The following is a 13,455-nucleotide window of genomic DNA, read 5'->3' as shown; positions in this document are numbered from 1 at the left end:
CCCCTCCATATTCTTAATTTAGGATTTACTTTCTGCCTATTCATTCATCATCTCGGACCACATAACCGGAGCAAGCCTACAGTCGTGCCTCTGCTTCTGGTGACGGGTGGTGTTGCATCTACATTTTAGCTATGAACTAAATTGTACTGACTGCTTTAACATACTAATTGGTTTTACTTTTTTTTTCCTTTTTATTTTTATTGTTCGCATTTTTTTTCCTGTCTTTTATTTATGCATTAGTTATGTTTGCTTTATTTTTTTCGTTTCAATTCGATTGCATTAGATGTTATGGATTAGGATCGTTGGTTTAGTTTAAGTAATTAGTTAACAAAAATTGAATCATTCCACTCTCGCATTACTATTAAGAAGTTGAATTCTAAGTGGTATATCTCCCTGAGATCGACCCGTTAGCTACACGATACTGTGCGCTTGCGGTTATTTTATTTTGCAAACAAGGAGCAGACATAAAAATGCTAGGAGGAAATTAGAAGACAAAAAGGACAGGAACCCACTGATACCTTGGTCACAACTGCATTTTATGTTACAATTACAAGAAAAGAAAAGGTAAAGCACCAGACTACCTTGAATGCTACCCAGGGGTTTCAACAGTGGCTCATTTAATGGCAACTTTGGTGTCACCAAAAAAAGATCACAAGAACAATGAGTGGATGATTCTCAATTCTCACCTTGTTCATCAGTGATCAGAAATTGGCAAAAAATCAAATTGCAACCAAAGCAAATGACCTAAGGCAATCTCAGTTCTCACCTTCTTCTCCAAAAACCCTAATGTTTTCTTCCCAAAAAAATCGGAAAAAAAATCATGGATTTCATCATTGTCCTTCGACTCCTTCTCGGGTTTCCGCCTCTGTGAACTGCAGAGGCGAGAGACTCATGTTTGAGCCCTTCGAAGATCCCATCAATACATATCAGTGGGTATCAAACTGTGTAAATTTCATACAGTTCAATATAACCGATACGATTGATACATATTAATAAAAAATTTAACATTTTCTGAATTTCAAAAGAATAAACATCATGTTTCATCTCGTCTCAACCTGTATCTTCTAAAATGTATTGTGTACTGTCAATGCGTCGAAAATAGTATTAATTTATTGTTTTCAATTTATCATATGTATTGGTATATCATGTATCGCATATCAACTCAACCTACATTGCAGCAGATATATTGAGAGACATGACAGATGAGATGGAAAAACAATAGTTTTAAAGACATACCAGCCCATCTCATCTTGCAAGCCAACGACACCAATACGCCTCAGCTGAAATGAGACGAGATGGACAGAGGCTTAATTCCTTGCATATAAGAGAGGCTCAAGGTCTCCAAGGAAGATTAATCACGGACATGAAAATCAAAAGGTATTTTCTTTCCTTGTAAAAATATTCTGGAGAAACTACAATGCCGGGAAATCTAGAAACTCATGGTGAAGAAAAAAATTTAGATGTGGCATCAGGGTTCGGAAACCCTGTTTACATTCTCTATGGGTCCCATCAAATGCACAAGAGCTAAAAGTGGTGAATCACGGCACTTCTTTAAACAACCTAAGTTTAAAAAGGGAATGGTGGATGACAGTCAATAGGAAATATTCAAAGGGAGATTGGTAAAAAGACTAACGGAGGGGCAAGGGAGGAATTAAGAATTAACGAATAAAGGTAGGTTACGAATGAACATGAAAAAGTTTCAATCAAGGAGGGTATTTAAGTACTCTGACTTGGTTGTATTAAACAAAGAAACCTTTCTTCCTCATTATTAGTTGAAACCGACAGAACTGTACAAGGGAAAGTCTTATCCTACAACACCCCTCAACCAAGGAAGCCCCCTCCAAATCAGTGATGGACTTGAGCTTTAGATTGCAATCTCCAACCATCTCAAAGAGATCAGAAAACAAGCCAAGCAACCAAAGTTTGGTGGTGAAACAGGGACCAGATTCAAGATTACGAAAGTAGAGTTTCATCTCAGTAAATATCCAATCTCAGACTCTACAAAATAGATCACCTTACAATGGTGAATGACAACCCAAAAGGGTCGGAGAGATCATAACCTAGTTGTGCTGCAGCAGAAAACCATTAGAACAGGGCATTCCCAGGTAAATAAAATAAACATAAGAAACAGAAATATAGAAATAAAGAACTCAATAGTAAAAGGTGGTGAGGGAGAACTATCCCTCGGAGGAGGAAGGTGTCAGAATCACAAGAGTGATGCTAGATGCCAAACTATGAGCTAGTTCTTCCAAGATCTTGATCAGGACTAACTTTTGATGTAAACCCAGATCTAGGGCTACGGGTATTGTGGGAATTTCCCTAGATTTTTGGGCTTCCCAGGAAATCCAGCAAGAGAGATGGATGTTTCAGGGGTCTTAGGATCTTCTAGAGCTTCAGATAACCCAGCTGTAACTGAGAATCAGATCTGTACTGTACTGTAATTTAAATTCCAGATCTGAAAATTTGAACTAACAATAAAATTAGGGCTAGGGCAGGCTCCGGTTAGGGTTAGGGAAGGAGAGGGCTTGGATGCTCTGCAGTTCAGAACTAGATTTCAGTAATTTAGAGGTTTAAGAACGGTGTGAATGAACTAAACTAGGGTTTTCAGAGGTTAAAATTCTGCAGAACTTCAGGATAAGAAGATGAAGTGCAGAAATTTCAAAAACTGAGAAAACAGAACCTAACTTGGAGATTAACTGTAGGACTAATATCACAAGGGTGGGACAACCTAAGTGAAGAGGAAAGGATACTAAAGGGGAGGGGAATTAAGGGATTAAAAAGGGATGGAGGTTGCTGCTGTCACAGGAAGAAGGGAAGGGGGAGGGGCTACCGTTGCTTGGGAGAGGGATAGGGGCTGGCTGAAATTTAAGGGGTAGGGGGAGAGAGCATTGGCAATAAGGTTGGGATGGGATTCTAGGCCCAAGCAAGAGAGGGGGAGGCCGGAGGGGCTGGGATGGGTTGCGATGGAGGGGAGGGGACTGTACTTACTTGGAGGGAGACTTCGGTTGGTGTAGTTGCTTGAGTTAGGTTGCTGAAGCTTGAAGAAGGAGAAGTTTTGAAATTGCAGTAAACAATGGCATAATCCAGCTGCAGGCCACTCACATTGGCAAACCCACTACTCCTCTCACGTCTTTCTTCAACTCAAAATTTTATTCATCCAAAACTTAAAATTACATAGGTTCCCGGAGTCCTTAATTGACAAGGATCCCACTTGACCAAAACACTCAAAATGAAATTTAATTACTCAAAGACCTGATGTGAACATAGGGACCCCTTCTCCAAAACCCTAAGTGGGGCCCCCAAGATGGATCCAAGAAGCCCCATTAGGCTGGCTAAACCCTACAGGAGGGATATTTTGGGCATTTTAGCCCTCAATTTACTCCTGAAATTAATTTAGATTTATTCCAGAATTATGGCAAGTCAGTCAGAGTCTAGATAGGACTTGCTTTGAGTAGTTTGGAGTCTTTTATTATGACATGAAGTTATGTTTGACAAGGTCAACAGTTCTAGTTGAGGTAGGATAGGATTCCCTATCTTATCCAGTTAAAAGTTGAAGAAGTCCAGTTTTGTAATTTGGTTGTTTAGTTTTAAGTTGTTTAATTAGCATGTGCTTAATAAGATGACTTAAAGTGTGTGAGTGAGAGATATCAGATCCAAGGGCTGAGATCGCGTAGTAATTTGATTCCATTAGATAAGTGTTGAGAGTCGAATTGGAGTTCTAAAGGAACCCTCATCTATTAAAGATTTCCTAAGTTGAGTCAAAGTTTGTTCTTTCAGGCTACAAATAGCCTTTCGTTGTAAGTTATTTCTCAGTTTTGAAGATTAATAAAATTATTGAGCTAAGGATCAGGACCTCCTTTATTGGGAGGGTATCGGTTGAGGGTTTGAGTCAGAAATTCTGTTTCTTCTTCAGTTTTCAATAATTTCAAGTCTTCAAAGCAATCAAGCATTCAGCTTCAAGTTCAGATCTCCAGATTCAGCCATCATCTTCAACCTTCAAGCATCAGTCCAGCATTCCAATGTACGAAGAAGATCCTACCCCAGCCCTAACCCTTCCCCACTCTGTCCGCAGCCCTCCCCCACTCTCTCCCTCTTGTGCGCAACCTTCTCACCCCCTCCCCCCTTAAACGTAGCATCCCCGGTCCCTTTCCCTTCTTGATAAGACCTAGAACCACCCATAATCCCACTGCAAATCATTCCCCTCCCTTCCCTCTTTAATTTCAGCCCATTTCTAGACCTTCCTAGTTACCTTTGTCTTCCCCCATTTCCTCCTCCTCCTCCTCCTCCTCCTCCTCCTAGGGGCAGCAGGTCCTACTCCATCTAGGAGATCACCAAACCTAGCCCCTTTGAACCCCCTTTCAGTCCCCATTGGATTGCAGGAAGCTTTAGAATCAGGTCCTACTCTTAGTTTCTGCAACACAGTCCCATTCCCCTGAGTTTGAAATTCTGCACTTCATCTTCGACTTTAGAATTCTGCAAAAAATTCAAAATTGCAGAAATCTGAGTTTTGTTGAGTTCTCTCACTATTCTAGTTGGAGGAACAACAATAGAAAGCAACTCTGATCTGCAGAACCAGCAACCCTAGATCATTCCCCAAACCCTAACCTAATCCCAGTTGACCTAGTACTTCAATTCAAATCTGAATTTTCAACTCCTACAGAAATCAAATCGAAACTCCACTTTCAGCAGGCTTAGACATTGATTAAACTCCTGAAACCCATCTATTACTTTGCTGGAAGCTCCTGGGCAGCCACCTAATCTAGGGAATTACTTACAAACCCTAACCCTACATCATGGTTTTCATCAAGACCTCAACCTAGATTTGGAATCTATAAAACACACATGCTTAATTAAATAAGTTGACTTAAAAAGAACATGCTAATTAAGACAACTTACGGCTCAAGCAAACAACTCCCAATCAAAATAAAACTCTAAAGTAAATTACAAACGAGGACTCTTAACTAACCAAAGAAAAGTAGACTCCATAAAATTAGCTAGACTCCTTCCAGAAAAATAGGACTCAAACCAAGGGCTGATAATGACCAAAATGCCCGTGTTGGTTCGGCCCCCTCTAGGCTTGCCACAAACTGCTAGTGGACCTAGGCCCTCTTTTTTTTCCCTTTGGGCTGTCCCTAGCTGTTTACATCACATATAGGCATGGTTGTCAAAGTGTCCGCCTAGGTGGCAAGGCAACTGTTTTGAACCAGTTAATTGACGTGCAGTTTTTTTACACTTTTGTGCCTACGCGCTAGCATTTTGTCGCCTTGTGCGCCTTATTGCCGCCTAGAAGCTAAAGCAGCCATTTTTTGACATTTTGTACATAATATTTTTTTCTTGATTTTATTTTTTAAATCAAAATTTATTCTACAAAGGCGTATATAAATTTAATAGCTAGTCGTTTCAGGATTGAGAATTAATGAATCATTAAATGCTTGATTTTATTCTTGAATGTTGTTTTTTTTTTTTAGCAGAATGTGATTATTGAATGTTTGTTTAGCTTATTATAGAAAGGAGTTTTATTGAAAAGTAGTTGTATTGAAAAAAATTGACCCAACCGCTTTGGTCACCTTATTCCCACCCAGGCGCCTCTTTGTCGGCTAATTGCCTACGCAGAGCCCCAACCGCTTTGGTTGTCTTGCCGCCTTGACAACCATGCTTCTAGGGCAAAATAGGTTAGGTTTAGGCAGACTTGTTTATGACATATGGGATGACGCCTATGGGTTTATCTCTAACTCGAAGGCTCAATTAGCTTATGATAGAATGGGTAACGAGGTGATGGGATCGTTTAATAAAAAATAAAGAGAATTAAATAGGATGATTAGGATTGATGTTAACGGCTAATGAGAGGTTTCTTTATATGAGATGAAGCTTAAGAGTAAGAACCTTGGGCATATAAGCGTCACTCCTATGGGTTATCTCTATAACTTGAAGGCTTAATTAGCTTATGATAGAATGGGATAATGCGGAGATGGGATTGTTTAATAAAAAATAAAGAGATTAAATAGGAGGATTAGGATTGATGTTAATGGCTAATGAGAGGTTTCTTTCTCTGAGATGAAGCTCAAGAGTAAGAATCTAGGACCTATAAGCGTCAAAATGAGCTCAAGGCTCAAACTTTGAGGGAATGTAGGTAATGATACAAGGATATGATCTTGCAAGTGGTTAGATTTGAATGGCTAATTTTAAAGATATGGATTTCTCATTCTTAGGTTTTCAAGGACTACGAATATTCAAGACAACATTTATATCTTAAAGTAGGCTGGTCAAGATGCGGTCAAACTACGATTGAAGATCACTAGAGTTGGGATGATATGCCAAAAGTTTGGAACAGACCTGATGATTAGAATGGTGCAAATCTGACATTGGAATTTGGGTGTCTTTGGAAGTCCCCAAAAAAGGGTGAACCCAGTGCCAAAGGCTTCCGCTTTTGAAGTCTAGAATTCAAGAAAAAGGTGATACGAAAAGGGGATAGCATGTAGGCTGCAAATACCTGGACCGGGAAGCCTTAAGAAGCTAAAAATCTCTAGGCTGTAAACTCAGCCACAGCAAGGATCTTATTTTATCTTTGCCTAGAACCTTAGGGTTTCTCAATTTTTGGACTTCTGTGACCAAAATCAACCAAAACATTAGTTGCAGCAGCAAACACACATAAAAAGGCTCAAAAATGAAGAGAAAAAAAAATCATACAATTCTGAACTATGGCCTCCTCCAGCAAATGGTTCGAGATCTCAGCGCAGGTATCTCTCTATCTTGAGTCAGCAAGACAAGATTAAGGGCAAGACTTAAAAGTAGTAAATCTCAGTCCAAGATTTCGATTCAACCTGGGGTTCAGCCAACCCAACCCCAAAATAATTTTTATATCTTGCTCGAGTCGACAGAAATTCCACAAAACTTGAGCAAGATATTTGACATTTGCCTTTTTACTTCTGGCTTTTCAAATCTTCTACTTCTGCCCAATTTTTTGCCAGAATCTTTGTCAGAGAACCTTTTCCACGCGATCAATCCCTCTCCTACTCCATCTATTACAAGAATTGATGGATTTCTTAAGCAAAACTCCAATACATGAAGTACTAGACTTGTTCGAAGTTTGAACATCACTATGTTCATAATATTGAGTATCTTAGGCATACAATAGGCCATCTCATAGTGCATCTTCAGCGTAGCAATTTCAAACCTAGGATCCAAAATGGAACTCATATTTTCTGTACTTTTTTCATAAATCTGAGGTCATCACTATGTTTAGAAGACCTAAAATAGGCTGGACAGTAAATCTTAGCCCCAAAAGACATCTTGAACCGACTGAGATGGGCATCAAGTTACAAGGAAAAATTTTCCAAAACTCGGCAAGATCTCTGTTTTCTAGCCTAGCAAGATGGCCACTGAAACCAAGACTAAGACTTGGACTTCTAACCAGTAACTAATTCTATCAGGCATTAAGGCATCCAAGGTGCCAAGATTGACCTAAGTGCCAGGAAGCCAAGGCACCATTTAGGTGTCACATTGACAACTATGATATGCATTAAAATCAAATTCATATTTTTTTACTAGCCTATACGTTTCCATCAAAAGGTCTGCCCGTAAATATAAGGTTCATGAAGTGCAAGGCAAATCAATTAATTTCTAGATGGGTTAAGCATGCCTCAAGTGTCTAGTCTACTAACCAGCCAAAGTTGTTTTACGTAAAAGGAATGGTGCATGCCCACCAGAAGATTTAGGCAATGCTAAGCCCCCAAATTCAGCTTAACAATAGCAATACAGCAACACAGAAATAATAGTAATAATAAGCTTTATTAATTGCTCAACTGAAGAAACACAAATACACAAATACTCAAAAACACAACCAGCAGCAGGTATTGCTACAGCTACCCAACAGCAACAGCTCTCCCCCTGTTTCCCTAGACAATTATCAATAATAATCCTAACTTACTACCCTTCCCCAATACTAATAGTAGATAACTTCCTAAATTAATCCCTTAACAGAACCCTCCATATTCATTCTTATTTAGCAAACCCTGTCTCATATCTGATTTCCTTTCTTAATTGCGGCACATCAGTTCCCGAGGACCGCTTTCTATTTTTTAAGTATACACTCATGATACAAGAGGCCTATCAGGCAACATGAGCAGCACCAGTTCAAGAAAACGACTCCATACTCTAGAAAATGCAAAAGCTTACTTTGAAAATAGAATAAAAGATTACACATCAAGATAGAGAAAAGAAAATGGTCAATAAGAGTCGAAGGGAAAGCAAACCTGAGATAGCTGTGAAGCAGTTCTGTTACCCTTGAAGTCTCCTTTAAGAATGTTTGCCCAGTTGCCTTCACCACATTTTTGCACGGCAGCTATTAGTTCCATATCCTCCTCTGCTGTCCATAATTTCCTCTTTCTGCGTGGAGGCATGCTAGCACTAGCTAATCCAGTTACATCCAACCCCTCTGCAGTTGTCACGGTAGGCAAAGTTTGTTTATGGACAGAAACTGGAACAGTAATGTTGGTTCCACTAGGTATATTTATTGTCAATGGAGCCTCAATAGTTGATTGGTTTGGGCCACCAGTGTCGCTTGGCAAACCAGAAGCAGTGAGTACCTGACTAACCAAAAAGATGTTAGAAAATCGGCATCAACAAACAAGGTTAAAACTGATAGCTCGGATGGCAAGAGTTCATGTCCTGGAGGAATATGTATAGGATAACCATTAGCAGGAAGATCCATTAAGAGGGCTTAGACATGCCAAGAATGAAATGTAAATTATGAACTATCTAAGTGAGAAACCGGCTTCAACCATTGGATGATAAGATACCTGAAGTTCTCTTACCTTAGCACACACCGCAGCTTCTATTGCTGTTTCACTACTAACACGGGGAAATACTTCCAAATCATATTCTAAATCACTATCATCATCCTGGAAGCAGATTATAAACAACAACCAAATTAAAGCTCAGTAAGTACCAAGTTAATCACCTTAAACAGAGATCAAAATAAAAAAGAAGGCAGGAATGCAGAGAAGAACATCTTCTGAACATATACACTTCAGAATTCATTGAACTTCAGTTTAGTAATATACATGAGAGAGAGAGAGAGAGTAAAGAACAAACATCGAGTTCCACCATAATGATTAATAAACATACTGAAATTTCCCAAATAAACCTAAAAGTACTTAAAGGAATTGCATTAGTGCTCGTGCATATAAGCAAACCTGTTGGGTGAAAGCAACAAAATAACCTAGTCTTATTTGAATTTAATTTTACATTCCCCTCCCCCCTTGGATGACTTCAAATAAGTACACGAAAGTACAAACCATTGCCTCTTAAGAAACAGGCCTCTAACTCCTATTCTGTTCCTTCCTTAGGTCTGAACATTTGGACTGGCAACAAAAAGAAATTTCATTTCAGGTGGATGGATAAACTAAGGAACAAACATAATGATCTCAAAAACTTCAAATTCAGAAACATGTCTTCCCGATTCATAATCCTCCTGACACCTACAGACGTAGATTATGATTTAAGACAAGTTGAAAATTCTTCTTTCACCGGCAGTCTGTTCAGGGTTCCAAACTCAACAGTGGCAACTAAACATGAGGGTTGCGAGCATAGAACACGTCAACACATTATGAGAGATGTTTAAGGGGGCTGGTTGCTCCGTTATATGCATGCTAAAGGGGCAAATATGTTTCTTATTGTGGTTCACCTTCATATTTTTAGTGGTCTATATCATGCGAGTTATAGCAGTCCTAGGAATTTGTTTGGTGTCTTGGAGTTGTAATCTTCCTATTAATGATTGTGGGGTTAGCATCTCATTAAGAGATGGGACATGGTGAATGTGATGCAGCCCCAAGGGTCAATTCTTCCAAGATTTTAGGAGAACCAAATTATATGGGATGGATTACAGGGTATGACATCGACTGGGCTTGAACTAGTGGCCTCTAAATCCCTAGTTGGGTTAAATGGAAAGTAGTAGTATCAAGGATGAGAGGGTGTCAGTTTTCGAGAAATTTAGAACAGTAGGATGGTACCAGTTCTTGAGATATGGAATGAAAAGTTATGGGAATGGAGTGGAACTCGAAGGGATGTAGGTCATGATATAGGACTAGTAAGGTTACACATGCAAATGCACATATTGGTGTTTATTCCAATATGAATAACCTAAGATGATTTATATAATTTACTTTTACATTGCATATTACTTAGACCAAACTTGAACAAATTCCATCTTTTATTATTGAAATGATTCATATTAGCCATTTGATGTACCTTAATTATTGGACCTACAAATAAGCCCAGCTGTATCCTTTGTTGGAACAGCCCCGAAGATGTAGACCATCTCTTCTTCATTTGCCCCTTCTCCCACTCATTGTGGGAGAAAGCCATTATCTCCATTTGGCCCTGCACCAAACGCTCCTTTGGTTTCTCTAGTGATTGGGAATGGTTCTCCAAGCACTTCTTAGGCAACTCTATATGTGGCACAGCAAGAAAATTAGTATTCAGTGCATTGATCTCTCACCTATGGTGGTAGCGCAATATGAGAAGATGGACCTCCAGATCTAGATCTAGAGAGCCATCTGCTTTGATGTTTCCTCCAGGCTTCAAACTCTCCCCCATCCCCCTATTGTGGACACGCTAAGTAACAGGACTATTGTTGTCTCCTGGGGATTAGGCTCTTCTTTCTTGCCAGCTAGTAGGCTGTAACCCCCCCCCCCTTTTTCCTTCTTTCTCCTCCTCTTGTAGATTCTTTCCCCCATTTAGGACTTTTGGTTAATGATTATTTCATTTATCCCCAAAAAAAGGAAAAATAGATGTCCTTATTTTACTAGTGTAGTAGTGCAATTACCGTAATAAGTATTTATCTTGGTACAACCTATGGGAACGAATAAAGAATAGTAAAGGGTAAAGAAATATATTACATTTACTAAGAGGTGTAAGAAACAAAGGGTGGATAAAGAAATTAGTACCAATATTTGAGGGTGTTAGTTAATAAAAATGTAGCCATATTTTTTGAGTTCATGCTTATGATCCCCAAGTAGGGTTTAAATGGCTATTGGGAGATACAAGGGTTCTTATTTTGAGGTTTTAAGAGAGTAAAGAAATTCGAGATATCTATATCTTGAATTGAGTGGTCAAACTAGGGTCAAACTAGGATATAAGGTCACTTGGGTTGTGAGAAGATGACTTAAAAAGTGGGACAGATCTAATCGTTAGATTGGTGCAGATTTGACCTTGAATTTTGGGTGTCTTTGGGACTCCAAAAATCCAAATGAGAAATTCAAGAAAACTAGAAGAAAATGTGATAGGAAGAGAGGATCAATGTAGGTTGCCAGTAATGCCTGAATGGAGCCTTCAGGATAGAATACTCAAATTAAGAATGAAGGCTGAACTCTGATCTTCAACCAGTCATAAGTTTGTACACTTGATTCACCTTTAGGACCTTTCTTAGCATTGGATCTTCAATTCTCAACTGATAGAACCATGACTTACAAACAAATACAAGAGGAATTACCTGAAGAGAAACTTTCTTACTCAATATTCAGATCTGATCCCTCCCAACCAAGTGGAAGGATCTACTTATACAAAATATGTTGGAGCACTAATCTGATTTGGATTCCAAGCTGGACTTTAACTTGAAATTAGAAACTAATTAACTTCGACTAGGAAACTTAAAACTGGAAGAAAAAAAAATAAGAACAAAGATACCTCGCCCTTAGAACTTAACTTGGGCAGAATTTACATTAATTAAACTATTTTCGTACTTAGCCTAGGCATTAAACTTTTGGGCCCATGACCACACAAACATGTTAAACACAGGCCCAATGCCCAAATCTATCAACCCTTGGTTGATTTTGGAAGAAAATAGGCCACTATGGCACTAGATCTGTATCAATATGTCGACTCCACGAGGCTGTAAATCACCAGCCAGCATTTCCATTCAGTGATTCAGGCCTCTATAGAAAGAAAGATAACATGACTTGACAGTCAATAAGTCAATATGTCTTTATACTGTTCTTCCAAAATCTCACATCTTCGCTACCATGATCAACAATCAAGTACATGATTGAAAACAAAAATCAGCAAAACCACTCATCTCCATCTGTCTTATCTAAAGTTGAGGAATCATGCTCTTTGCTACTTCAAAGAAATTGGAAACAAGAAGTCTTCAATTAACCCACAGACCCAAATAATCGATTTCTTTCCACCCAATCTCTTCCCACTCCAGGTCACCTTCATCCAACCCCTCCCTATTTTCTCCCAATACTGATTTAGCAAAGGAAAAGTAACACCCCTTGTACTTTGGCCTGATTGCTAGACACCTCCATACCCCTGCTGCATTTTAGAATTTCTTACCATCCCCCGTTTGTTAGTCAACACTGTTTAGCGATGACATCACTGGTTAGAAAATCCCAAATGCCTGAACTACCTTCTCACCCTTTTGGCCATAGTAAATGGAAACAATCTCTCAACATTGAACAAGCCCTGCTGCTCCTACCGTGGTGATTTGCACACACAGGAGAAATTGAAGCAAACACCGAAGGTGGTCCTGCCACCGGACATTAAAAGCAACCATGGTAATCCTCCCTACTGGTCCTGGGTAGTTTGTGCATAAGTTCGGCGGCGGTAGTACCAACAGCAGCTGGCCTCTGAACTTACTTTATAGAATTCACTGGATCTCTACTTCAGATAATTGCAACTCAAATTATCTTGCCTGCTTCAAGCTATTTAAAGTTGCTGCTGCAGAAAAAAGATGGTTCTTTTCTAAAAATCATCACTAAGTGAAGGATTGGGTTCTGATAGAAATTTCTTAATTGAGGACTCATATATAAAGAATTTATTAATGTTTGATGCAGTGCTGTCATATGATAACCAGCTTAGTCATAAGACATGTCATTCTTCAACAAGGAACAATTACTGCAGAAGTCACTGGGAGAATGTCTGGGGATAACATTCAAAACCAAGATGCCTTGGGTGAAAAGGCATAAATGATATTGGTCGTTGAAATTCAGTAGAGAGCTCGAACAAGTGATCCATTTGTTCTCCATTTGTACAGATAATTCAATTGATCAACATACAAATGCACTTGAGAAAAGAAAAAAATAATACATAAATAAATAAAACATTAAAGAGCACATGACGTATGGTCGAAGTTTTTTCCCAGGTTGGAAGTTCACACAACTCATGCCCACTTTTCCTCCACTGGTTATTTCTAGAAGTGTCTTGTTATTGCACTATTTTGGTTGATTAAAGTTTATTTTCAAACATGGCATCAAAGCAAGTTTAATCAACCTAGGTACTGTTTTCTCTCTCTTTGCTGCCCAGTTTTTTTTTTCTTTTTCTTTTTTCCTTTTTCTTATCTAGGGCAGCCCCAGGCCCCCAACCTTCGGTGAAGTAATTGTGAATGGCTGTCCTTCTTCTTTGACTTTTGAAGCACCAAGTATCTATCTATTAATACTACAAAAGGCCCAGGCATTT

The 13,455-nt window shown here is 39.0% G+C and overlaps 1 protein-coding gene across 4 annotated transcripts in view; it reads right to left on the bottom strand.

The window, feature by feature from the left end:
- Positions 1–13,455, bottom strand: part of LOC149014469 (uncharacterized) — a 32,523-nt gene that overhangs the window by 14,627 nt on the left and 4,441 nt on the right. For 3 of the 4 annotated variants that reach the window (XM_089154903.1, XM_089154905.1, XM_089154904.1), the window contains exons 3-4: positions 8,799–8,900; positions 8,253–8,585 (exon numbers count right to left, since the gene is read on the bottom strand). In XM_089154903.1, coding sequence (XP_089011029.1) covers positions 8,253–8,585; positions 8,799–8,900 — 435 coding nt within the window. The remainder of the gene's footprint in view (positions 1–8,252; positions 8,586–8,798; positions 8,901–13,455) is intronic. The other variant, XM_089154906.1, reaches the window with a different exon arrangement.

This window comes from Hakea prostrata, chromosome 5 (assembly GCF_041222555.1).
Source record: "Hakea prostrata isolate BN-2017 chromosome 5, UWA_Hpros_2, whole genome shotgun sequence".
NCBI lineage: Eukaryota > Viridiplantae > Streptophyta > Magnoliopsida > Proteales > Proteaceae > Hakea > Hakea prostrata.
This window is presented reverse-complemented; position numbering and strand designations above follow the sequence as displayed.